A 27,283-nucleotide genomic window follows, 5' to 3' on the forward strand; every position below is an offset into this window, starting at 1 on the left:
GTAAGAGTTATAGTGTTGGACTATGCGACCAACATTTACCATGCGGGTAGTTAGAAGAATAGTGCTTCCCTTTCTCCCATGTTGAAAAGGGGTGATAAAAGTATTCCACATGTCAGCATCTTCACTCCAAACATCGTCCAAAACAATGAAGAACTTCTTTTCTGACAGTCTTTTCTTCAAATCTTTTTGAAGTGATTCGAAGCTGTCAAGGCTACAAGCACCTGAATTGATCTCCTTTATAACATTCTTTGTAGTCTCAACAACATCAAAATTTTCAGAAACACAAATCCATGCTTTGGGATCAAACTCCTTCATCAAAGCCTCATTGTTGTACAGCCATCGGGCTAAAGCTGTTTTACCAACCCCTCCCATACCAACAATAGAGATGACAGACAGCTGATGATCATTGTTGTCATGTAGCATCTTGATTAATGCCTGTTGGTCACCATCCCTGCCGAACAGGTTCCCCATGACAAGAGAAGTGGATGGAGGTCTCCATGAGGAGCTACCCGTTGGAATGTCTTTGAGACCAAGGGTATCTTTGCGTTTCTCAAGATCTTCTATTCTTTCAACCACCTCTTCTATCTTAGTCACCATCTTCCTACCAGACAAATCAAGGAAGCCAGGACGATGAATGCGTGTCTTGCTGCGAATTTGAGCTTTGATGAAGACACGGTCCAGCAAGTCATCAGCAGTGTAGAGAGCATCTCTGAGACTATCAAGCCACTCCCTCACGAGTTCGTTTCCAAACTGCTTCAGCTCAGCGTCAGCAGCCAGAGCTTTGGCGGCCAAGATAGCAGTCTTCAGCTTCTCAACCAACTTCCGATCCAGCTTCTTGCCCACAACCAAGTTGACAAACTCAGATGAAATGAGCCTGTCAAGAACAACGTTGGCCAAGCCATTAACTAAAGCTCCAACAACAAGTGCTTCAGCCATGATATGATCACAACAGCACCAAATTAATCAGTGCGTCGGTGCGTGATTGGATTTTCGGAATGTAACGAGAGAGAGCAATATTATTGCAGTAATGCTTGCAAGGTATTAATCAATAATAGGCATATAGTGAATTATCTCGAAAGTACCTCTAAGCAGTGCAATAATTCTAAGCAGTGTAATGTAAAGCTGGCTTTGCACTTTACTTTATTTTTATTTGAAGGATGAAACAAAGTATTCAAAAAGCAAAACTGTGACCAACGAAAACTAGTAATTAACTATATAATTAAAGTAGGACATCATCATATGACTGCTTTTGGGTGTGAGAACAGGAAAAAAATATAAAGATATAGATACAAAAATTAGTGTTTTTATATTTTGTTTGATGATAAACTAGAATAAATTACGAAAATCTAATTTATTTTCTTTTTTCATTCAAAGAATTTAAAAAAAAATATAATTATAAAAAGTTAATAAAATAATAAAAAAATAAAAAAATGTATCACTTGTTATTATTTTTATATCTTTTTTGTAAAATACATTAATTTAATGTCTCTAAACACAATATATTTGTCCATGTCTCGTCTATATATTTCTGTTTCTGTCTCATACATATAAACGAACGCAGCCTGTTGTACCAATACAAATCATTATTAACAAGGTGTCAGGCAAGTCTCTGAGGTACTTAAAATAATGCTTTAACTCATCATTTCCCTAGACACCTTAGTACTAAAATAATGTAAGGTTCATAGACATTTGTTTCCCGCCATAATTTGTTGGCAAAAAGACAAAGGCAATTAATTGACTCGGGGTCTCCGTGGTAACATTAAAAAAATTGTGTTAGTGGAGTGTCTTGCTGGCTCTTAATTATAACACTATACTTCTAATTCTTAATTGTTATTTTCGAAGGTGCAATGTAATTGCATAAAACCTTTAATCATGTCCTAACAATCTTTTGAAAGATGCAATGTGATAGCAAGGCGTGAAAAGTTCCAACTAACTTTTGAAGGACCAATGGAATTGTAGTCTCTGTGGAAATTGTGTGTTAAAGTAAAAATTATCATGATTCACGAGCATATTCATAATAAAATAATGATACTATGTTGCAATGTTAACTTTCCTAATCCTAATTAATTAAGGATTTAAGGTCTAGTTTTTCTTTTCTTTAATTTTTCCCTTTGAAAATTGTTTCTAACAAACATCACTTTACAGTAAATACTTGATGAAAATTTTTGTATTGAGGCAAGTAGAGGAATTTGACAGAGAAATACTGATTAGTATATGATGAGTATAACCATATTGATTTCGGCTTTGATTATCATTGCTGGCATAGTATCACACTTAATGACAGCATCCATGAGTAAAGTTCTCTCAAATGCATCAAATCAAAGTAGCAATGATATATAACGCAAGGTTTGGTGAAAGGCCGTACTCAAAGAGTGTAATATAAACAGTCTAACCTGACAATTACATCAGTGGCTGCTGCTGTTTCCAAAAACTTTATCAATTTTCATACTCCAGTGACAAATGCAGCCATGCAATCATGGTGAAGCTTCAAATATCAAACAACTTCAACAGCTTCATTGTCTTGTCTTAATTCTGAGCTCCTCTTCTTCCAACATCATTGCTTCTCTAAGGCATTTGGCTGTCATCTCTACTAAATGAACACAACAATAAACTAATAATGCATTTGGATTTGTGTATGTAAATTAAAAAGTGCGCATTTTGATTACAAATGAGTACTAGATTTAAAATGTGTGATGCGCACAAAAATACTAGAATACAAATGAGTACTAAAAAATAAAATTATTTAATTTTAAACGTATATTAGTAAATGCTGCTGCATTATTAGTTTCATTAATTAGTGGAAAAGACAGAGCATCATTTTGTGATGAAGTGCATATAAATCAAGGTAATCATAAACTTGCATTACACCTTAGGATGGATGTTACATTGGATTGGTTTGAAATTGAATTACAAACAAGATATCTTTCCTCTAACTAACTAATGACATGCTAAACTCATGAGAATGGGATCAATATATGTCACATATTCATGGCGGAAGCAGCCTGTCTTACTCTTGAACCGGCAGCAAAGAATTCAGTGATGTTTTTTTAGTGAAGAGAATGAAAATGGTAGTTAGCAATAGGTTAGTTGCTGTTATGCTATTATATTATAGTGTATCTCATTCTCTGTATTGCTGCAGAGAAGTCAGTAAGGAGTTGACTAATGTCAAAGCTTCTATTTCAAGCGTTTGAGCACTCTTCTGATCTACAAAATGATGAGAGGATACTATTCAGGTATGTGTTACTCATGCTGTTTCAATCTTCTGAGGAATCATCAGGTTGGGTGACGGTTGAGATCTCGAAAGAAGAGGAACTCAAAAACAGAACACATTGATTTGGCAAATGCCCCATCAATTGGAATAGCTGCTTGAGAGAATAATTGGGATAACAATATACAAAACAGTGACACTGATTGAATAACAGAAGTAAAAAAAATAAATAAAAATAGAAACAAGAGACCAAAATTTTAACGTGGAAAACCCTCTTAATGTGGAAAACCACTATAATTAAGTAAGGATACAAGAGAATCTCAAATAAGTAAACAAATCAAATGCTTACATTAAGTCAAAAGAATCAAGCACCACAGCATATAAATGTGAACCAAAAACATGAAAAATTTACAAAACCAGAGCCATATCTCACCCTCCAAATCTTATCTTAATTCTCCAACCATTCGGAACGAAAAAGTACATCCAGAACTTGCTATCGAAATTTCAGCCCAAACTACCACTGAACCACTCCCCAACTGCAGATTTACCGTGACTGCATAATCAACCCAAAAAGAAGAAAAAGAATTATCATTCTAGTAACAATATAGTAACAAAAATTGAGGTCCATTACATCAAATTAATTCATACCCAAGTGCATATTATTCGAGTATGATCACAAAATTGTAAAACTTAAATTATCAATTTAGTAAAAGTATGATCATCTCACATGAAATGTTTGGACAAAAGAAATCAATTATTAGACTAGACGTGTAGTTTAAGAACTCACATAATTTTCAAAAGAGGAGTTCGTAAGCTTGACACTCCCAGCAGAATCCACAAGCGATCAAACACTCAAAGCCCCAAATCCACAAGCGATCAAACACTCAAAGTCCTGACCTAATATTTTCTTCAACAAGGTAAAGTTTATCAAGATTGTCTTTGATAACAGATTTTATTAATGAATAATGACATTACAGATGTCTTTATAAATTCATGTAATAAACTTGAATGCGTTAGAATGCTACATCTTTTTGTTTAAATTTACAAGCTCCACCACTCATTTGAGGTTTTGGCATTGTAACAGCTTTGGCAGCAGTTAAAGAACCAAAATTAAGTTTATATTTATAGTACATTTCGTTTAGCATGTACAATAAAAAAATAAGAAAGGTAGAAACACCACCTTTCCCTGAACTGCATATAACTAATCCCTTCTCAAATCAAGTTTTCATCATCTCTTTTTCTTTCTCCCAACAAAAATAGGAAAAGTAAATTGTGAGGAGGAAAGGAGTAACTATACCAACCTGAAGCTAAAATTACAGAGCACCTCTTCTGATGAACTTTGGATTGAATGAAGATAATTTAGATATGGTTACCAAACCTCAATATGTACTTCCTGAAACACAAATTAAAAAATATTTTTTAAGACTTAAAAGTATTTGTCATCACAGAAACCACACACACAATTATGTGAAAACCTCGTGAACACAATTGGTTTGATATATGTACAGAACTGCACACACCATTGAGTAAAGTTGATAGGAACAAAATTGTTGCTGATGGCATCACTACAACTTCTTTGACTACTTCAGGTACATGATTGTCATCTTCAAATATGGAAAGCATATTCTTTGAATCTTGACTGCATTAGCTACAAAACTTGGTAACCTTGGGAAATCTGTTTGATAACGTGCCCAAATCCAAAACGGAAGAAATAGTTATTATTACAGAACCTTTTCTTAGTATTAGAAATAGCTTATTATAGGCATCTACTACTATTTATTTTATGAAAGATTCAATCTATGCACAAAAAACTTATACACCTTATGCTTGCTGATTCCTTTCACTATCCTACATGAATCTTGCAACAACAGCAACTCCATGATCATAAAGAATTACCAAAGACAGAAACAAAATTTTATAACTCTTTTCTTTCCACAAATCAAGTTATAATTTATTTTTGCTCTGTGCAAAAAGCATAAAAGAGAGAAAATTATAGAGAGGAACAGAAAAATATACCAACAACAACCAAAGCCTTTCAATAATGAGTGCCACCAACTTTCTCCATCATGTCTTTGCTTTTCAATAACTTGAAGCCAAAATCAGAAAACACAGAGTTTCTGTTTCCCAATACATGAATCCAGCTTAATTACCACCACAAATGAACTTAGAATTAGATGAAGATGTATAGGCAATGTATAGGATTACATCTCGATATGTGCACAAGCTACCTGCAGAAGATTGTAAAAATATTAAATTTGATACATCCATTTGTTTAAAAATAAACACTCAACTGTTGGAGACACAAAAAATGCGATTTTTTGAATAAAATATTGAGAGTTAACAAGTATTACAGATAACAATGGCTGTTTCCTTTCTTTAACTAGAACTGCAAACTGAGAGCTTTCCCGATAAATGAAAGAAAAGAATGCAAATTTTCCAGTTGGCATATGAGTTCAAGTGGTTAATGATTAGAGAAAGAGAAAAAAATTGAGTTGAAGAAAAAGGAAAATTTATGCATGTGTGAATTTAATTGTGGTAGCATGACAAATATAAAGGTTAGAGAATTACCAGCTCAGAAACCGCAATTGATAAATTGAATGGTGGGAATGTGGGAAATTTTGGGCCAGATTAGTTGATGCTTGTTCTTGCAGTGTTTTCCCAGCAAACGACACCCTTCAATTTTGAGTAGCAAGAGAGAGGGAGGCAGCTTTTCTCCTTCCATATTCTCCATCTTCGAACAGTACTCAATGTGCAACTGTTGAAGGGAGGTGAGGCGGAGAAGCTCGTTGCACTCCAATGTCTCCAGATTATCAAAGTCTTGGATATGTAGAGTGGTAAGGGAGGGAAGGCGAGGCAGCCAACCCACCTCTGGGTATGACTTTATGCTCTCACACCCAAAACCAGAAATGTTGAGATGAGTGAGGTTGTCCAAGTTGCCCATCCATGATAGACCCCTCACGTGTTCCTCGCATCCTCCTACCCTAAGCTCTTTCAGGTTAGCCGGCAAACCACCCTCTGGCCACCTGCAAATGTTTGGGCAACCTCGTATGTCCAGAGACTCTAAATTTGGGAGAAGAGTACTCATGCCACGTGGCAATGCCTCCAACTTCGAGCACCTTCTAACATCGAGATGAGTCAAGTTGGGCGTAGCCAGTCCTTCTTCCGGAAATGACACAAATTGGGGGCAGCCATTGATGGAGAGACGTTGAAGAGAAGCGTGTGGTGGCTCTGACATTGAAACTGATTCCAGATTTGAACACCAGTATATCTCCAGATTCTGGAGATTGGGAAAGGCATCCAACGACAATGAGGTCAGTGAATCACAGCTTTCATATATTTGTAGATCTACCAAATCATACTTGTGTTGTTGCTGGAGTAATTCAATTTGCCTGCACCTATACATTGTGAGCTTTTGCAAAGAATTGGGTAAACAATTGCCCCCCAAGGATACAACAGATTCACACCCTGAGATATATATTTGTTGGAGGGAAGTTAGATGGTGGATGATCCTTGCCTTAAATGCACACTCCACCACACATTCAAATCCCGTAATTGATAAACTATCCCCATCAAGGCTCATCCCTTTCGTCCATACTTCTTCTATTTCCAGTTGGCGCACTTTGGAAACATCCGATGAGGAAGAAACGATTCTCATTAATACCTGATTAACCATATCTCCCTTTAACATTCGACAATCTCTTATTTCAAGCCTCTTAAGCTGAGGAAAGGCTTCCGAGTCAGGTAAGTGCCACAACTCCCAACATCGCATCTTATGAAACTCCAAACTCTCCAGTGAGGGAAACGGTGCAATAGGCGAAGAATGTTGATGGCCTTCGTTCTTGTAAAACTCCTTGCCAATGCTCTCCAGCTCATAAAACCTTTTAATGCGTAGGGTCTTTAGAGATGGCAGCTGTCCAAGTGAAGGCAGCATGCAGCAATTCTTGCAAGACTTTAGAGATACACTTGTCATGTTTTGGTACAAGGAATGCCCAATCCAGTCTGGAAATATTTTACCTTTGTATCCCTTGATTGTTAACACTTTCAAGGCACGGTGGGGTTGCAAGCTCCCAAGTATATCTTGTTCATCAGTATGTGTGTTTGAAACCATATCATCACCTGAAGACCATTTCAACAATAACTCCTCAATGTGCTTCTTATCTATTATCCTTGCATTCCTTGCCTGATTGGCATCAACCACATTCTCCAAATTCACAATCTCAAGTGATCCATGAAGATTTAAAAGCCCTCCTAAATCTTCCATTCCATTGTCTTCTTGCTTTCCCACCACAAACTTGCTTAAAATGTGCAACTGTTTTAATTTGCCCATTCCTTTTGGCATTTTTTTCAGAGGAGTACCCGTTATATTAAGATGCCGCAAATTCACAAGATTATACATGCCATTGGGCAGCATAGTCAGCTTTGAACAGCCTTCTAACTTCAAAGTTTGTAGATTGCACAAGTTGCATAATGACTCGGGCAATATCTTAACAGAACTCCAAGAGAGATCCAAATAGCGTAGGTTGATCAAGTCACCCAGGCTACTAGGCAACATAGTCAGCTCTAAACATCCTTCTAACTTAAAAGTTTGTAGATTGCGCAAGTTGCATAATGACTCGGGCAATATCATTACATCACTCGAAGAGAGATCCAAATAGCGCAATTGAATCAATTTTTTAGCTATTGAATCAGGAAATATATTGAGTGTATCAAAGGACAAAACTCTCAAGTATTTATTCTTTAACAATATGTCACATGGTAATGTTGCGCGTGCTTTCAAGAAACAATCTCCATCATTGATATACAATATTGTCCTCAAAGATTCACTTTTACTAGAGGAGCATATTTTCTCAGGGGTTGAATGATTGTATGACAAATGCCGAGTTAGAATACTCATATCTTCTTTTTCACCAAATCTACAATAAAGATCTCCAGCAAGAAAAGTTGCCAAGTCATGCATGAGATCATGCATCACAAAATACTTCTCGTCATCGTTCTCGACCTGCTTGAAGAATAGTCTTGAAACCAAGCCATCAAAACACTCACAACCAACTTCTTCTAGAGTCTGTCCCCTCCTTGGTGGTTGTAAAAGATCTTCAGCCATCCACAGTAAGATTAATTCATCTTTATCAAGTTTATAATCTTTGGGATACAATGAACAATAAACAAAGCAACGTTTTAAATGAGCAGGCAGATGATAGTAGCTTATTAACAACGCAGGAATGATCTTACTGTCTGTCATAGGAAATTGCCAAATATCACTAGATAGTATTTTATTCCATTCCCCAGCATCATGCTTTGAGCGCAACAAGCGTCCAAGTGTTTCTGCAGCTAATGGCAAGCCATCACACCTTTCAACAATCTTTCTACCTATTACTTCCAGTTCTGAGCTCCCGTTTGATTCAGGAAAGGATGCATTGTAAGCAAAAATAGACCAACAAGAATCATTTGACAGCCCCTTGAGAGAGTAAGAGCTATAATTTTGGACGGTCGGACCAACATTTTCCTTGCGAGTAGTTAGAAGAATAGTGCTTCCTTTTCTCCCATGTTGAAAAGGGACGATAAAACTATTCCACGTGTCAGCATCTTCACTCCAAACATCGTCCAAAACAATGAAGAACTTCTTTTCTGAGAGTTTTTTCTTCAAATGTTGTTGAAGTAAATCAAAGCCGTCAAGACTACAAACACCTGAAGAGATCCCCTTTATAACATTCTTTGTAGTCTCAACAACATCAAAATTTTCAGAAACACAAATCCATGCTTTCAGATCAACCCCTTCCATCAAATCCTTATTGTTGTAGAGCCATTGCGCCAAAGTAGTTTTACCAACACCGCCCATACCAACAATAGAGATGACAGACAAGTTATGATGATTGTTGTCATTGAGCATCTTGATTAGTGCCTGTTGGTCACCATCCCTGCCGAACACATTCCCCTTCACAAGAGAAGTGGAAGGAGGTCTCCATGAGGAGCTTCCCGTTGGAATCCGTTTGAGACCAAGGGTATCTTTGCGTTTCTCAAGATCTTCTATTCTTTTTACCACATCTTCTATCTTAGTCGCCATCTTCCTATTATACAAATTAAGGAAACGAGGAAGACGAATGCGTACCTTCTTGCGAATTTCAGCTCTGATTAAAACACGGTCCAGCAAGTCATCAGCAGTGTAGAGAGCATCCCTGAGACTATCAAGCCATTTCCTCACAAGTTCGTTTCCAAACTGTTTCTGCTCGGCATCGGCGACCAGAGCTTCAGCAGCCAAGAGAGCAGTCTTCAGCTTCTCAACCAACTGTCGGTTCAGCTTCTTACCCACCACCAAGTTGACAAACTCACGTGAAATGAGCCTATCAAAAACAACGTTGATGAAGCCAGAGAGAAAAGCTCCAGCAACAAGTGCTTCAGCCATGATGTGATGATCACAACAACAGCAAACTAATCAATGTGTAATTGGAATTTCAGAATGTAACGAAGAGAGAGCAATTTTGTAATAATGCTTGCAAGGTATTCAGCAAGAATGGGCATATAGCGAGATATCACAAACAAAAAGGTTCCTCAGCAAAAAGACTTTGGCATCGCGTGGAGTGCAATACCGGGTTTTCTCTTTACTTCTTTTTCATATTCTTCTTTGAATGATGAAACAAAGTATTCAAAAAGCAAAAGTGAGACCAAAGCAAACTCGGAAACTAGTCTTTATGGAAATTAATTAACTATATAATCTAAAATAGGATTATCGTATAATATCATATTCTTCTTTTTAGTGACTGCACAGGGAAGAGGAAAACAAAAACAAGAGGAACAAGCTGAGAATGAAAAGAAGCTTGCTGCACAAGTAACCGGTGTTAACTGTTAACAATGAAGACGCAGCACTGTCAAAAGAGGTAGATCCATTAGGCGACAAATTAATAACAAAATAAAAATTAGTGAAATTCTTATCTAATTTTCATGAAGAAATCCCTTATCTTTATAAATTATATCCTATGATTTCACCAATTTTATAATGGAAGTGTTTAGAACAAACAAAATCAAACAGGGAAAAAAAAAAGAAGAAAGAAATGAAAGAACAATGCATCACAGCAAATCTAATGTTTAATTGCAGAGGAATATAGAAGTTCCTTATATATATTCACTCTAAGGACTAAAAGATTTAATAGATGATATTATTAGTGGTTTAAAAAAAAACTTAGATGATATGTTAGAAAAATATAATCCTTGAGATTCAAGAATGCTAAAATTCAAGTTCATATATTTCTAACCTAAACCTTGGTATCTTTACTATTTCCTACTTTTCCATATCATTTTTCAAGTCGTGTTTTAAAAATCTGATAAAATACAATTCATAATATATTTTGGCAAATATATTTATAGACCCAAAAGAGAGTTAGATTCAGAGTTTGCTATAACATTCTAAAAAACTTGAATTCATTTCATTTTTACTTCATAAATTCCTTATTCTCTCTTATTCCTTCTAGAATTTCTCTTAACTATAGTCCTATGTGTTTGTTTCTATCCCAGGATTAATCTTTCCTACAAGATACTTCTTAAGAAATACTTCCTAGCAAATAGGAATCCTCTGAGGAAATAATTATTATATTTATTCATATGAAATCTCATTAATACATAGATAGTGTCTCATATAAAACTGTATAAGTATTTTCTTTCATTCTTCTTTTTTGGAAAAGAAATACTATTTCTATGGCAAAAGCACACAAATTCCAATATTACAAGTTAGAAAGCAAAACTTTTCAATTTTTGAAAACAGAAAATAATGATTTGGCAAATACCTCATCAATTAGAATAGCTGCTTGAGAGAATAATTGGCGTCACAATACACAAAACAGTGGAAGTGATCGAATAGCAGAATCTAAAAAAATAAAAATAAGGACCAAAAAAGAAGTACCACTATAATCAAGTAGGGATACAAGAGAATCTCAAATAAGTGCACAAATCAAATGCTTACATCAAGTCAAAACAACCAAGCATCAATGCATATAAATGTGAACCAAAAACATGAAAAATTTACAAAACCAGAGCTACTTTGCACGCGCAAGCGATATCTCACCCTCCAAATCTTATCTTAACCATCTAACCATTAAGAATGAAAATGTATATCCAAAAGTTGCTATCAAAATTTTAGCACAATCCAAGATTGAACCACTCCCCAACCGCAGATGTGTAATGACTGCATAATCAACCCAAAAAGAAAAAAAAAATTATCATTCCAATAATAATATGGTAATGAAGATTAAGGTTCATTACATCAAAATTAATCCATATCAAAGTGCATATTATTCACGTAGTTAGCATGACTAAGTGTCAAAAGAGACAAGAAAATTTTAGGCAAGTATATACATGCTCCCCAACCTATAATTGTCAAAAAGGTTGCACAATGAATAACATTATAGATGTATTTATAAATTCATGTAATAAACTTGAATGCATTAAAAATGATACTTTTTTTGGAAACTTCTTTGTGCTTAGCTAAAGAGAAATCCAGAGCTCGTTAAAAGATCACGGATATACATCTTTTAGTTTAAATTTACAAGCTCCACTGAATTGCAGTTTTGGCATTGTAAGAGCTTTGGCAGCAGTTATAGTACATTTAGTTTAGCATATACATCAAAAAAAGGGAAAGGTAGAGACACCATCTTTCCCTGAACTACACATAACTAATTCCTTCTCAAATCAAGCCATCATAAATTCATAATCACTTTATCTTTCTCCCAACAAAAATAGAAAAAGTAAATTGTAAGAAGGAATAGAGTAACTATACCAACCTGAAGCTAAAATTGTAAGGATGAATTTCGGACTGAATGAAGGTAATTTAGATATGGTTACCAAACCTCAAGTGTACTTCCTGAAACACAAATTAAAAAACATTTCAAAACTTAATTGTGTGTGTGGTTTTTGTCATCTAAATAATTTAGAACCTCATGAACACAATGTTCGATCATTGGTTTGATTTTAGAGACAACACAATGTTTGGTTTAAATTTTTTCTCTGTGCAAAAAGCAAAAAAGAAATAAAATTATAGAGGAATAGAGAAATATACCAACAGCAAAAGCTTTTCAATAATGACTTAATGAGTGCCACTCCAACTTTCTCCATCATGTCTTTGCTTTTCAATAACTTGAAGCCAAAATCAGAAAACACACAGTTTCTGTTTCCCAATACATCAATCCAGCTTAATTACCACCTCAAATGAACTTAGAATTAGATGAAGATGTATAGCCAATGCATAGGATTACATCTCAATATGTGCACAAGCTACCTGCTGCAGAAGATTGTAAAAACATTAAATTTGATACATCCTCGCAACTTCGAATATGGAATTCAAAGGTATCAAATAGAAAATGATACTATGAATCATAGAACTATAATGAAATACACGATCAACCACCAGTTATCAAATTTGAAAAAGAGTATTTGTTTAAGAAAAAACATCCAACTGTTGGATACACAAAAAAGATATTCCCTGTTGTTCAATTTTTGTTTAGGGTAATTCTTATCTACCTCTTTAAATGCGATTTTTTTTAAATAAAATATGAGAGTTAACAAGCATTACAGATAACAATGACTGTTTCTCAGAGTAATAAAGGATATTTCATTAACTACAACTGCAAATTGAGAGCTTTCCCGATAAATGAAAGAAAAAAAATGCAAATTTTCCAGTTGGCATATGAGTTCAAGTGGTTAATGTTGTTTAAAGAAAGAGAAAAAAATTGACTTGAAGGAAAAGGGAATTTATGCATGTGCGAATTTAATTGTGGTAGCATGACAAACATGAAGGTTAGAGAACTACCTGCTCAGAAATCTCTACTCAAAAAATTTGGTTGCCATTGACTTTAATTGTGGGGATGTGAGAAATTTTGGACCAAATTTGTTGATGCTTGTTCTTGCAGTGTTCGCCCAGCAAACTACAGTAGGAAATTTGAAGTAGTAAGAGAGAGGGAGGCAGCTTTTCTCCTTCCATATTCTTCAGCTTCTCACAGAACTCAATGTCTAGTTTTTGGAGGGAGTTGAGGCGGAGAAGCTCGTCGCATTCCAATGTCTCCAGATTATCAAACCCTACGATATATAGAGTGGTAAGGGAGGGAAGGCAAGGCAGCGAATCCACCTCTGGGTATGACTTTATTATGCTCTCACTGCCATCACCATAAATGGTGAGATGAGTGAGGTTGTTCAAGTTGCCCAAGCATGATAGACCCCTCAATTGTTGCTCGCATTCTCCTACACTAAGCTCTTTCAGATTAGGCGGCAAACCACCCTCTGGCCAGCTACAAATGTTTTGGCAACCCCGTATGTCTAGAGACTGTAAATTTGGGAGAAGACTATTCATGTCACGTGGCAATGCCTCCAACTTTGAGCATCCTTTAACGTCGAGATGAGTCAAGTTGGGTGCAGCCAGTCCTTCTCTAGGAAACGACACTAATTCCTCGCAATTCAAGATGGTGAGACGTCGAAGAGCAGCGTGTGGTAGCTCTGACATTGAAACTGATTCCAGATTTGAACACATTTTTATCTCAAGATTCTCGAGATAGGGAAAGGCATCCAACGACAATGAGGTCAGTGAATCACATCTTTCATACATTTGTAGATCTACCAAATCATACTTTTGTTGCTGGAGTAATTCAATTTGGCTGCATTCAGAGATGTTGAGCTTTTGCAAAGATTTGGGTAAACAATTGCCCCTCAAGGATACAACAGATGAACACCCTGAGATTTCTATTTCTTCGAGGCAAGTTAGATGGTGGATGATCCTTGCCTCCAATGCAGACTCCACCACAGATTCAAATCCACTAATTGATAAACTATCCGCATCACGTGACATCTCCTTACCGCGTCCTTGATCATCTTCTTGTATTTCCAGTTGGCGCACTTTGGAAACATCCGATGAGGAAACAACGATTCTCATTAATACCTGATTAACCATATCTCCCTTTAACATTGGACACTCTCTTATTTGAAGGCTCTTAAGCTGAGGAAAGGCTTCTGACTCAGGTAAGTGCCACTCCTCCCAACTTGGCATATTAGAAAATATCAATGTCTCCAGTGAGCGAAAAGGAATAATTGGCGATGAATGTTGATCGCCTTCATTCTTGTAAAATTCCTTGCCAATGCTCTTCAGCTGACCAAAACTTTGAATGAGGAGAGACTTTAGAGATGGCAGCTGTCCAAGTGAAGGCAGCATGCAGCAATTGCAATCCAACAGCCATACTTGTGTCATATTTCTGTAGGAATAGAGCCCCAACCAATCTGGAAATATTTTACCTTTGTATCGATAAACAGTCAAGTCTTTCAAACCAGTGGGTGGTTGCAAGCCGTGGAGTACATCGTGTTCATCAGTATGCGTGTTTGAAACCATATCATCACCTGAAGACCATTCCAACCATAACTTCTCAATGTGCTTCTTATCTGTTATCTTTGCACCCCTTGCCTGATTGGCATCAACCAAATTCTCCAATTTCTGAACCTTAAGTGATCCATGAAGATTTAAAAGCCCTCCTAACTCTTCGATTCTGTTGTTTTCTTGCTTTCCCACCACAAAGTTGCTTAAAATGTGCAACTGTTTTAATTTGCCAATTCCTTTTGGCATTTCTTTCAGAGGAGTATCCGTTATATTAAGATGCCGCAAATTCACAAGATTATACATGCCATTGGGCAGCATAGTCAGCTTTGAACAACCTTCTAACTTTAAAGTTTGTAGATTGAACAAGTTGCATAATGACGGCGGCAATACCTCAATATCACTCCAAGAAAGATCCAAATAGCGCAATTGGATCAATTTAGCTATTGAATCAGGAAATATATTGAGTATATCAAAGGATAAAACTCTCAGGTATTTATTCTTTGACAATATGTCACATGGTAATGTTGCGCGTGCTTTCGGGAAACCAGCTCCATGATTTGTATACAATAATGTCCTCAAAGATTCTATTTTATTAGAGGAGCATGTTTTCTCAGAGATTGAATCAACGTATGACAAATGGCGAGTTAGAATATCCATCTTTTCCTTTTCACCAAGTTCTTCTGAGAATCTGCAATAAAATTTTCCAGCAAGAAAAGTTGACAAGTCATGCATGAGATCATGCATCACAAAACACTTCTCATAATCATTCTCGACCTGCTTGAAAAATAGTCTTGAAGCCAACTCATCAAAACACTCGCAACCAACTTCTTCTAAAGTCTCTCCCTTCCTTGGCGATCGTAAAAGATCCTCAGCCATCCATAGCAAGATTAATTCATCTTTATCAAATTCATGATCTTTTGGATACAAGGAACAATAAACAAAGCAGCGTTTTACATGAGTAGGCAGGTGATGATAACTTATTAACAATGCAGGAATAATCTTACTTTCTGTCAGAGAAAATTCCCAGATGTCATTGACTAGTATGGATTTCCATTTCTCAACATCATGCTTTGAGCACAAGCGTCCAAGAGTTTCTGCAGCTAACGGCAAACCAGCACACTTCTCGACAATCATTCTACCTATTTCTTCCAGTTCCGAGCTTCCATTTGATTCTGGAAAGGATGCATTGTCCGCAAAAATAGACCAACAATAATCGTCCGACAGTTCCTTGAGAGTGTAAGAGTTATAATGTTGGACTATTCGACCAACATTTTCGTTGCGGGTAGTTACAAGAATAATGCTCCCCTTTCTCCCATTTTGAAAAGGGGTAATAAAACTACTCCACTTGTCAGCATCTTCACTCCAAACATCGTCCAAAACAATGAAGAACTTCTTTTTTGCCAGTTTTTTCTTCAAATCTTGTTGAAGTAATTCGAAGCTGTCAACACTACAGCCATCTGAATTGATCTCCTTTATAACATTCTTTGTAGTCTCAACGACATCAAAATGTTCAGAAACACAAATCCATGCTTTCGGATCAAACTCCTCCATCAAAGCCTCATTGTTGTACAGCCAACGGGCTAAAGTAGTTTTACCAACCCCGCCCAAACCAACAATAGAGATGACAGACAATGTATGATCATTGTTGTCATGTAGCATCTTGAATAATGCCTGTTGGTCATCATCCCTGCCGTACACACTCCCCTTTACAAGAGAAGTAGATGGAATTTTCCATGAGGAGCCACCCACTGGAATCTCTTTGAGACCAAGGGTATCTTTACGTTTCTCAACATCTTCTATTCTTTCAACCACCTCTTCTATCTTAGTCACCAGGCTCCTATCAGACAAATTAAGGAGGCCAGAAAGACGAACGCGTACGCGTTGAATATCCTGAAAAATTAGGGAACAACAATAACAAGTAAAAAAAAAAGTTAATTTCAATTTTAAAAATTAAATTTTGAATTAATTATGCATAATAAAAAAATAATTTTAATTTTAAAATCAAATTTTGAATTAATTAAGTGTAATTATAATTTTAAATTTATTTTTATTTTTGCCATAACCACTTTCTCGCAATCATATGCTATACTGCGGCCGTTGCTGTATCGTGACCCGGTGTTCTCGTTACTTGTTTTCTTATCAAGTAAGTCTTGTTATTTGTTTCTTATCAACTAAGTTAGACGTTTATTTTATTATATATGGGATGGTTCTTTTTATTTTAAAGTGGATATTTATTTTGCTTGATGCTGCACACACATACTCTGCAACATATTCATTTTACACGGATGGTTCTTTTCACTAAGATTATTAAATACCATTCAAAGAAAATCCCTAATTTCTTCTTCCTCCAATATATGGTTTGAAAAAAGAAACAGATTCAAACGCGATAAAAACACAGGAGACTCACGATGGGGAGAGTGGTGGCGCAGTGACGGACCGGGTCGGGCTTGGCCGTTGAAGACGTGCGACAGAGAGGACGATCGGCGTTGGTTCGAGAACTTAATTCAGAGAGCTCTTTGAATGGTGTCTACAATATGTGATGCTGCTGCCATAGAAACCAGAATGGATGGAATGGAGAGGCGGATTGCAGAACTCAGAATAAGATTAAAGGCAGAACTAGCTAAATTTAAGGTGATGATGTGTGTGGGTGACTGATAAAGATTGAGTGTTATTTCTGTATTATTCAAGTTGCCACTGCGAAAAAGCTTGATATTGTCGAAATATAAATAGGAGAAGCCTTAACTTCGTTTGAATGATGGGAGGAACAAACACCCTTCCATTCATGGATGCGACAAAATGGAATAGTGTCTTTGAACCCAACAGAATTTGGGAACAGATACATTGATGTGTATCTTCATGAATAGGCCGAAGAAAGAGATACAAGCAGAAATGTCTCGTGCCTAATTTCAAATGCTTGCAAGAAATGATGACTTGAGCACTTTCAATCAAGAATAGGAATATGGCTTGATGTGATTTTGGAGGGAACTTAGGAGGAGGAAGAAGGATAGATCCAAGTTTTCGAGAGACATTGTTCTTTAGTCGAAGCTCGAATTGGGTTTGGCAAAGGCCGGAAATATTTTAAGGGGGTGGATCAAGAACATATTCTGGATTCCAAGTAAATAAAGTCCAAACAATGAGCAATAGAAGCATAACAACCCACCAAACTGCAGAAATCAACCATCATAGGTTCGTGGGTAATAAGTCTATTGGAGTAAGAAAGCTTTCAAAATGAATAATAGGCCAAGAGACAAGGGAAGGGGTTATGTTTTCAAAGCCTATTTTTAGAGAGAGCACAAACCAAGTCTGTCTATGAAACAGAGTTCTTGGCGATAGTGTTGGCAGTTCATTGGTGGAAACACTATCTTTTAGGGTAGCATTTTACAATAAACACTAATAAAAAAAAGTTAAATATATGTTGGATCAACGAACAGTAGGGGAAGAGCAGCGATAATGGATGACACAATTGTTGGAATATGACTTTGAGATCAAGTATAAAGTTGGAGTTGAGAATAAGGTGGTAGATGCATTGTCAAAAAAACTACAATACTCATTCCTCACTATCAAAGCACCGGTAGCAAAATAGGATGAATTGGAAGATGAGGTGCAAGTTGATGACAAAGTCAGAGGTATTATTCAAGAACTTTTGCAAGGGAAAGACACTCAACCAGTGTTCCAATTTAAACATAAAAAGCTTTATTATAAGGGGGTGATTGCAAGAAATTCCAAGATGATTCCACAAATTTTGAAAAAAAAAAAATATGATACAAATGTGGATAGACCTTTTGGATATTTTTGGACCTATAAGAGAATTTTGGGGTGATGTATTATCGAGAAGAAATGATGAAAAAACAAATTCAGGAATACATCAAAAAATGTGAGGCGTGCTAGAGGAAACAGTTATAGAATAAGTCCGGGTCCTCTTAGAAGAAAGGAATAAGATGATCGATGAGCTTAAATTTCAATTAGAAGAGCCCAAAACAGAATGAAAACATATGCTGATCAGAAAAAAATAAAGAGCAGGATGTGACCTATGAGAAAAGGAATGTGGTATATCTTTAGTTGCATCCATATATCTTTGGTTACTCTCAATTTCTATGTAAATTACTCTATATTTTTAGTAGTAATGTTTTTTTTTCTTTTAACAGATATAAATCTTTCTTTTTAATAAAATTTAATTCATTCTCTCTATTTATTCTCACTTCTATTCATGTTTATTATATAAATTAATATTCACTTCACACATCTTCTTTATCTCCTCTCATATAATCTTATGTCTCTCATTTTTTATCTTCTATCTTTGCTAATATTTTGCACAATTATTTTAAAAATTTGATTGATGACCATACTTCTTTTATTTTAGTTTGCTAAACAATTTGAACTCCACCTATGTTACTTTTGCGGTACATAGCCGATCCCAAGTCCGGATAAAGGAGGAGGGTTGTGTTAGGTCTTCGATAACCAACATAAAAACTTAGTCAAATTATCATGACATGAATCAAAGATGTTATTGCGCTAAAGCTAGGTTGTTGCCCGGAAAAAACGCGCTGTATGGCTCAAGTACAGTGTCAAATGAGTAAGAGCCGCTGCATCGGTACCCGGATGTAGTGTTAAATGAGTAAGGGTTCCTACGTTTCCGTGAACGGACGAGAGTAAATAAGCTAGTTCACAAAGTAAAAGGTAAAGGTCAGAGCGACAGAAGGTTGAGATTTGGGACATGGAACATAGGCACCCTAACAGAAAAATCCATAGAGGTGGTGGACACCATGACAAGGAGGAAGATTAACACTATGTGCCTACAAGAAACAAAATCGGTTGGTGTGAAGGCTAAGGAGTTAGATACTTCCAGATTCAAACTTTGATATACAGGAAAGGTGAAGAATAGGAATGTGGTAGGTATTAGTATTATTGTGGATAAGCAGTGGAAGAAGGACATAGAGGATGTCAAGAGGGTGGGAGATCGGATCATCTCTATAAAACTTGTGGTGGAGGGAGGTACTTTCCATGAGATTAGAACCTATGCATCGCAAGTGGGTTCGGACGAACAACACAAGATAAGGTTTTGGGAGAATCTAGAGAATTTGGTCCAAGACATACCTTCGAAAGATAAGATTTTCTTATGATGAGATTTAAATGGCCATGTTGGAAGAGAAGTGACTAGGTATGAAATTATTCACGGAGGCCATGGTTTCGGGGTGATCAATGCCGAGGGTAAAACTATTTTGGACTTTTTCTCAACCTTTGACCTTCTCATCGCAAATACATGTTTTAAAAAGAGAGACGAACATCTTATAACCTATAAGAGTGGCATTACAAGCTCTCAAATCGACTTCTTCTTGTTGAGGAGAGTCGACCAAAAATTTTGCTTTAATTGTAAAATTATTTCAGGAGAGAGTTTAACAACACAACTTATGATGCTTGTCATGACTTTTTGCGTTAAGCAAAAGTTGAGGAAAAGACATCATACGAAGAACCCAAGGACGACGTGGTGGCGGCGGATGAAAGGTGAGGAACAAAGAAGCCTTCTAAGACGAGTAGGAGAAGAGGCAAAGTGGGATGAGAATGGAAGCGCGGAGAAGATGTGGAGGGAGATGGCAAAAGTTATCAGAAGAACAACAAAAGAAAGTTTTGGTGAATCTAAAGGGATATGATCAAAAGACAAAGAATCCTGGTGGTGGAATGCGAGTGTACAAGAAAAGATAAAGGTAAAAAGGGAGTGCTTTAAGGAGTGATCTTTATGCCGCAATGCAGATAATTGGAAAAAATATAAGGCGACTAAGAAAGAGACAAAAGTGATTGTAAGTGAAGCAAGAACAAGAGCATATGAAAGTCTCTACCAGTCTTTAGGTACGAAAGAAGGAGAAAAATGTATATATAGAATCGCAAAGAGTCGTAAAAGAAGAACAAGAGATTTGGATCAGGTTAAGTGTATAAAAGATAAAGACGGAGAGGTGTTGCCTCAAGAGAAGAAGATTAATGAAAGGTGGAAGAGCTACTTCTACGAGTTATTTAATGAAGGGCATAAGACTCTTCCGAACCTTGGTCCGTTATGCACAAGGGAAGAAGATCAAAACTTTTACTACTACCAAAGGATTCGAGACTTTGAGGTAAAAGAGGCTCTAAAGCAGATGAAAAATGGCAGGGCGGTAGGATCTGATAATATCCTGATTGAAATTTGGAAGGGCCTTGGAGAAAAATGTATCAATTGGTTAACCAAGCTTTTTAATGAGATGTTAAGGTCAAAGAAGATGCCTGATGAGTGGAGAAAGATCACCTTAGTACCTATCTACAAGAATAATGGAGATATACAAAGTTGCAAAAACTATAGAGGGATCAAGCTCATGAGTCATACCGCATGAAGTTACGGAAAATAGTGATAGAACGGAGGTTGAGAAAAGAGACACAAGTAACAGAGAACCAATTTGGTTTTATGCCAGGCAGATCCACCAGCAAAGCAATATACCTGTTAAGAAGGATGATGGAGAGGTATCATAGTAATAAAAGGGATCTACATATGGTGTTTATTGATTTGAAAAAAGTATACGATAGGGTGCCAAGAGAAGTCTTATGGAAGGTTTTAGAAAAGAAGAGAGTAAGAATCGCATATATTCATGCAATTAAAGACATGTATGAGGGAGCTACAACAAGTGTGAAGACTCAAGGTGGTGTGATAGAGGAATTTTCTATTTGTATAAGATTACACCAGGGATCTTCCTTAAATCCATACCTTTTAACATTAGTCTTGGAAGGATGATATCATCCTTATGGGAGAGTCAAGGGAAGACCTAAATAAGAAGTTGGACTTATGGAGAAAAGCTCTGGAAGTGTATGGTCTGCGCATAAGCCGTAGCAAGACGGAATATATGGAATGTAAGTTCGATCTGTGAAGGAAAAACCCTAATATAGAAGTGAAGATTAGAGAAAACATCCTACGAAAAGTCAAAAGTTTTAAGTATCTTGGATGCATCATACAGGATAATGAAGAGATCGAACAGGATGTAAATCATAGGATCCAAGCAAGTTGGTCAAAATGGCGGAGTGCATCTGGTTTTATATGTGACAAAAAAGTGCCTTTAAAACTACAGTGTTGGGTGGCCAAAGGGGAGTACGAACATAAGCTAAATGTGACATATATGAAGATGTTGAGATGGATGAGCGGTCATACGCGATTGGATAAAACAAGGAACGAAGATATAAGGGAGAGAGTTGGAGTAGCACCCATTGTGGAAAAGATGGTAGAATCGCGTCTTAGGTGATTTGGACATGTGAGAAGAAGACCGACAGAGCACCCAATCAGGAGGGTGGATGATATGGAGGATGGATAAGGGGTAAAAGGCAGAGGAAGACCTAAGAAGACCATCCATGAAGTGGTCAAACGAGATCTACATGTAAACGGTCTCGCTATAAACATAATACATGACAGAGCTCAATAACATCGTTTGATTCATGTAGTCAACCCCACCTAATGGAATAAGACTTTGTTGTTGTTGCTGCCGCTAAACAATTTGCTTGCTCACTTTATGTTAGGTGATGAATGTTTAAAACACTATAATATATGATGTTATTACAATGTTTTTAAGTATTTTTTTTCCTATTGATAATCAATCAGATATTATTTTTGTCACCTATATATCAATTTTTTTAATAATTTATATTTTTTAATATTTATTTAGTTGTAATAATAATGTTAAAAATACATGATCTCATGATTCGTGAAAAAGATTAATGTTATTTTTAATTATTAAAATATTATATTAAGGTTGTTAAACATATGTATTAAATGATGAACTGTTTCAAACACTAAAATGTATAATGTATTTATAATTTTATTTAGATTTAAGATTAATTTTTAAGATTTTTTTTATTAAATAGTATTTTATATAAGATTAATTCATTTTAGTTATGCACAAAGCGCAGGTTTAAATATAGTAATATGTTAAAACAGAGCCCAAAGTAGTCTCCTAATATATTTTTAGCCTTCTAATTTTAATATTATGTCACTTCAGTAGCTAATTAGCACAAATTATTTACTACTTATTTAATTGAATTATTTTTTAATCATTTTGCTTCTACTTTTTATGAACCTCATTATTAAAATTTAGTATTTTTTTTTTATTTTTCTTCTCACTCTCGTGACACTTATTCTTTTTTTAGATTACTCAACAGTTTTCATATTCGTTTATTCTTTATTTTTATACGAGATATTATATGCGTTGATATTATTTCTCTTTAATAGGTATAAATATAATTCATCCTTTTTTTTATATTCACTCCTTCTTATTATGTTTACTATATAATTATTATGTTTACTATATAAGATTATAACTTAGGATTCTTCTTTATTTTCTTTCTCATTTTTATGGTATTTATTTTTTTAGGTTATTCTATATATTTTATAATCTCTTACTCTTTATTTTTATATAAAATACTATATGATTTTGATGTTATTGTTATTTCTCTTTAATAGATATCAATAGAGTAATAAAACATAATTCATCATCTTCTTTCATACTCACCCCTTCTTATATTTATTATATAAATCACTTTATCATATTTACCCCTCTTCTTTTTACATAATCTCATGCCTCTTATTTTTTTTCCTCCATCTATTTTATTTATATAAAAGTTGATACATATATTTTTTTATAAGTAGAAAACGACATCTCATCTAAGATCCTATTGCTAGCTACATCCATTTTTTCTTCAAGTTATAATTTTATAGATTTTTTATTTTTGTTTTTAATTATCTCTCTTCATCTAATAACTTCCACTAACATCATCTCCTAATTAATAATAAATTTAATATCATTATTAAACTATTTTCAAAGAAAAAATATCCATATTATTTATGTCATAAACTCTATTTATTGTCATTAATTTTATTTATTAAAATATTACTCTATTCTTATATATTTTATGTTATACTGATCGAAACACCAAAGAAATAAAACAACATATATATCATATTTTAATAGATTTTTAAATTTTTGAGATGGAATTATAAGTTATTAAGTCAATTGATATTTAATAATATTAAGATAAATTATTACAAAAATATTTAGATTTATATTAACTCTTTATAAATTTACTTTATAAAAAAAATTGACTCTTTATTATACTTTGTCAAAAATTTACTTAATCAAATACTTTCAATATACATAAAAATAAATTGATAGAATTAATTTTATTATACTATTATCGTTATATATTATACTATAGTATTATGATATAATTCTTTGTGTTAAAAGCAAAAAAGGTTTTGCTTAAACAAATACTCCAATATATATAAAATATAGATTAGCAAAATTAGCTTTTTATTACATTATTATCATTATCTTATAGTATAAAATATATTATAATATAGTTCTTTGTTTTTAGAATCATATAGATGTTTTATAACCAATTATAAAACCAAAACCTCCTATCATTGTTACTTATCTAAAAGATTATATGCACAAAAATTTTGGTCCATGACCACAACCTTTTTTTATTAGTCTAATTATATATATTCATTAATTATATTATTTATATATCATTTTTTTAACAATTTAGATTTTTTAATAACATTTAATTGTAATATTATTTAAAATACATGATAATATATATCATGAGCTATAAAATATTAAAAAATTAAACGTTCATGTCCTTTACAATTTTATTTTAATTATTTTATTTTTGATTTAATTATATTCATGATATAGTTCATATATCACTTTTTTATTCTTTTCAACAATTTATATTTTTTAATATATATCATTTAGTTATGATATTATAATTCAATAAAAAAGTCAACTAAGATAATAAAATTTCATTGAATTCACCTCAAAACTTTATTTTTTGATGAATAGAAAAAGTCTAGAGAGCCATCAATTTTATTAAAATTTAGTCAGTATTTAACTGACAAAAAAAAGGTGAACAATCCTACATCATTAGATGTAATCTCACATCATTAAAAATATTAATAATAGCTAATTGATGGCTACAAATCACAAAATTTACTAGCTCTTGATACTCCTCCAAAATAATTTTTGTAGAAAAAATGACAAATGAATCCTTGACCTTTTGGTCTGCGGACATTTAGGTATTCAAAGATTTGAAAATACATTTAAGTCCCCAACTTTCTTAAAACTTGGATATATTCATCCTTGGATCTAATTTGTCCCATTTTAAAAACTCTCTCACGTGTGCAATTTGATTTTTCCGTTGAGTCTGACAGATCCAAGTGAACAGAGGGATCGATGTGTCCAGATTTTTAAAATGTCATAGACTTAAATGTATGGGAAGACAGATAGGTCTCGGACTTTTTTAAATTTTTGACAAATATATCCCTGACAAAATTTAAATACAAAAAAGTCCCTGACTTTAATAAACGGAGGACAATTTAGTCCTTCCGTCTATTTGCCTCTCATACACCAAACGGAACTGGCTGACGTGACTGAAACGGTGTCCAAGTGTCCGTTACGGTGTCACGCTGGAAGGGGAATAAAGTTCGAAGGACAAATAAGTCCTTGACGTTATTTTGCAAATAAAGTTTGAAAGACAAATAGGTCATTGAGAATTTAGTTCATTATACTTCTATTATGCTTCTATTATGAGAATTTAGTTTATAAAATTATATTTGTATTTTGAAATCTAGTTAACTTGTTGTATTCTGCAATTTAAATTATTTGTATTAAAATTGCAGAAATTATATTTGTTCTGTTTCTACTTTTTTTTCTTAAATTGCATTAGTTCAGTTTTAGTGCATTTATGTATTATATTAGAATTTGTTAAATTGCATTAGTTCAGTTTTCATCATACCAGTGGCATTAATTAGCATCAGTTCATTTATGCATCAAGTTAGCATTAGTTCATTTGTGCATCATTCATGTATTAAATTAGCATTAGTGCATTTGTGTATTATATTAGAACTAGTATTTTTATCCATAATAACATTACGAGAATATTTTTTTTAAATTATAGTTCACTTTGTTCTAACAGTATAAATTATGCATCACATAAAAGATTTATAAAATCAAACTACTTTTACGAAAAAATCGTAAGTTGACAAAAGTCTCTGGCCAAGAAGACCAAGATATCTGCAGATAAAAAATTAAATAATAAGATTTTTAGTTATTATTTTTATATGAAAAAGTATATTTTGATTTGTCAAATTACTAATATAAAATATAATTATATATAGAGTAAAAATAGTAGAGAGAAATAGAAAAATGGAGAGGTAGATGAGAGAATTTAGGAAAGGAGTTTATTAATTTTGAAAAAAAAATATTTTATCTCAATTTTAATAAGAGTGTCATGTGACACATTTGATTATTAAATTAGATAGTAATATATGATACATAATATAGGTATATTTCAATTAGATAATAATATATAATACATATAGAAGTATAATGAACTAAATTCTCAAGGACCTATATGTCCTTCGAACTTTATTTGCAAAATAACGTCAAGGACTTATTTGTCCTTCGAATTTTATTCCCCTTCTAGCGTGGCACCGTAACAGACACCTGGACATCGTTTCAGCCATATCAGCCAGTTTCGTTTGGTGTAGGAGACGCAAATAGACTGAAGGACTAAATTGTCCTCCGTTTGTTAAAGTCAATGACTTTTTTGTATTTAAATTTTGTCAAAGATGTATTTGTCAAAAATTTAAAAAGTCAGGATTTATCTATCTTTTTTCTTAAATGTATTTTTAAATTCTCGAAATCTTAAAATGTCCGTGGCCTAAAATGTCAATCAACTATTTATCTTTTTCTCTACTTTGTATAACAAGAATTTCAGATACGAGTTTTTACAGTACCTTTTTGCGAATTGCAGCTTTGGTGCAGACACGGTCCAGCAAGTCATCAGCAGTGTAGACAGCATCCCTGAGACTATCGAGCCATTCCCTGACTTGTTTGTCTCCAAACTGCTTCTGCTCGGCGTCAGCAACCAGAGCTTCGGCAGCCAAGAGAGATGTCTTGAGCCTGTCAACCAACCTCCGGTCCAGCTTCTTGCCCACCACCAAGTTGACAAACTCAGGTGAAATGAGCCTGTCAATAACAACACTGGCCAAGCCCGAAACTACAGCCCCAGCAACAAGTGCTCCAGCCATGATATGATACAGACACAACAACAGCAAATGAATCAGTGAGTAATTAATTGGATTTTCAGAATGTAACCAAGAGAGAGCAATATTGCAATAATGCTTGCAAGGTATTCACCAATAATATATGGCATATATATAGCGAGATATCACCAAGGTGCCTCACCAAAAACACGTTGACATCGCATGCATAGAGTGCATAGTTGGCTTTGCCATTTACTTCAGTTTTATATTCTTCTTTAAAGGTTGACACAAAATATTCCAATAGCAAAAGGGTGACCAACTGTAACTAGTCTTTGTGATAATGAATTAACTATATAATTTAAAGTATGATCATCTTCATATGATATAAATGCATATCATTATTAATAACAATACTGGATATTGTGAGGTTAAAATGTGTTGGCAATATTGTTCAGACATTGACTTCACGTGGTAGCTGCCTTCAAAGTTACTCTTCTGTGTTTCTAATTGAGAGATGCAGCAAATTAAAACTGCAACTTGAGGAAGGTTTCAGACTTTTGCACAACCCAGCTAATAGCTAGCTAGTACGGGTCTCTACTATTTTAGTTCGATAACAACAGTTGAAGCATTTAAATACGCATATAATAGAAATGATTATTAAATTTAAATGCGACAGAAAGGGAGA

At 34.5% G+C, this 27,283-nt stretch overlaps 1 protein-coding gene across 2 annotated transcripts in view; it reads right to left on the reverse strand.

Moving 5' to 3' along the window:
- The window catches only part of LOC107472960 (putative disease resistance protein At3g14460), a 41,085-nt gene that overhangs the window by 4,008 nt on the left and 9,794 nt on the right, over positions 1 to 27,283 (reverse strand). The window contains exons 1-2 of one of the 2 annotated variants that reach the window (XR_008005897.1): positions 5,777 to 6,642; positions 5,225 to 5,436 (exon numbers count right to left, since the gene is read on the reverse strand). Coding sequence is in view for 1 of the 2 variants with exons in the window: in XM_052257273.1 (XP_052113233.1) it covers positions 8,208 to 8,556 (349 nt within the window). In the remaining variant the exon portion in view is untranslated. Of the gene's footprint in view, positions 1 to 5,224; positions 5,437 to 5,776; positions 6,643 to 8,207; positions 8,557 to 27,283 lie in introns of those variants that run through there. The other variant, XM_052257273.1, reaches the window with a different exon arrangement.

The sequence above is a fragment of the Arachis duranensis genome, chromosome 2, assembly GCF_000817695.3.
Source record: "Arachis duranensis cultivar V14167 chromosome 2, aradu.V14167.gnm2.J7QH, whole genome shotgun sequence".
In the NCBI taxonomy this organism is placed as follows: Eukaryota; Viridiplantae; Streptophyta; class Magnoliopsida; order Fabales; family Fabaceae; genus Arachis; species Arachis duranensis.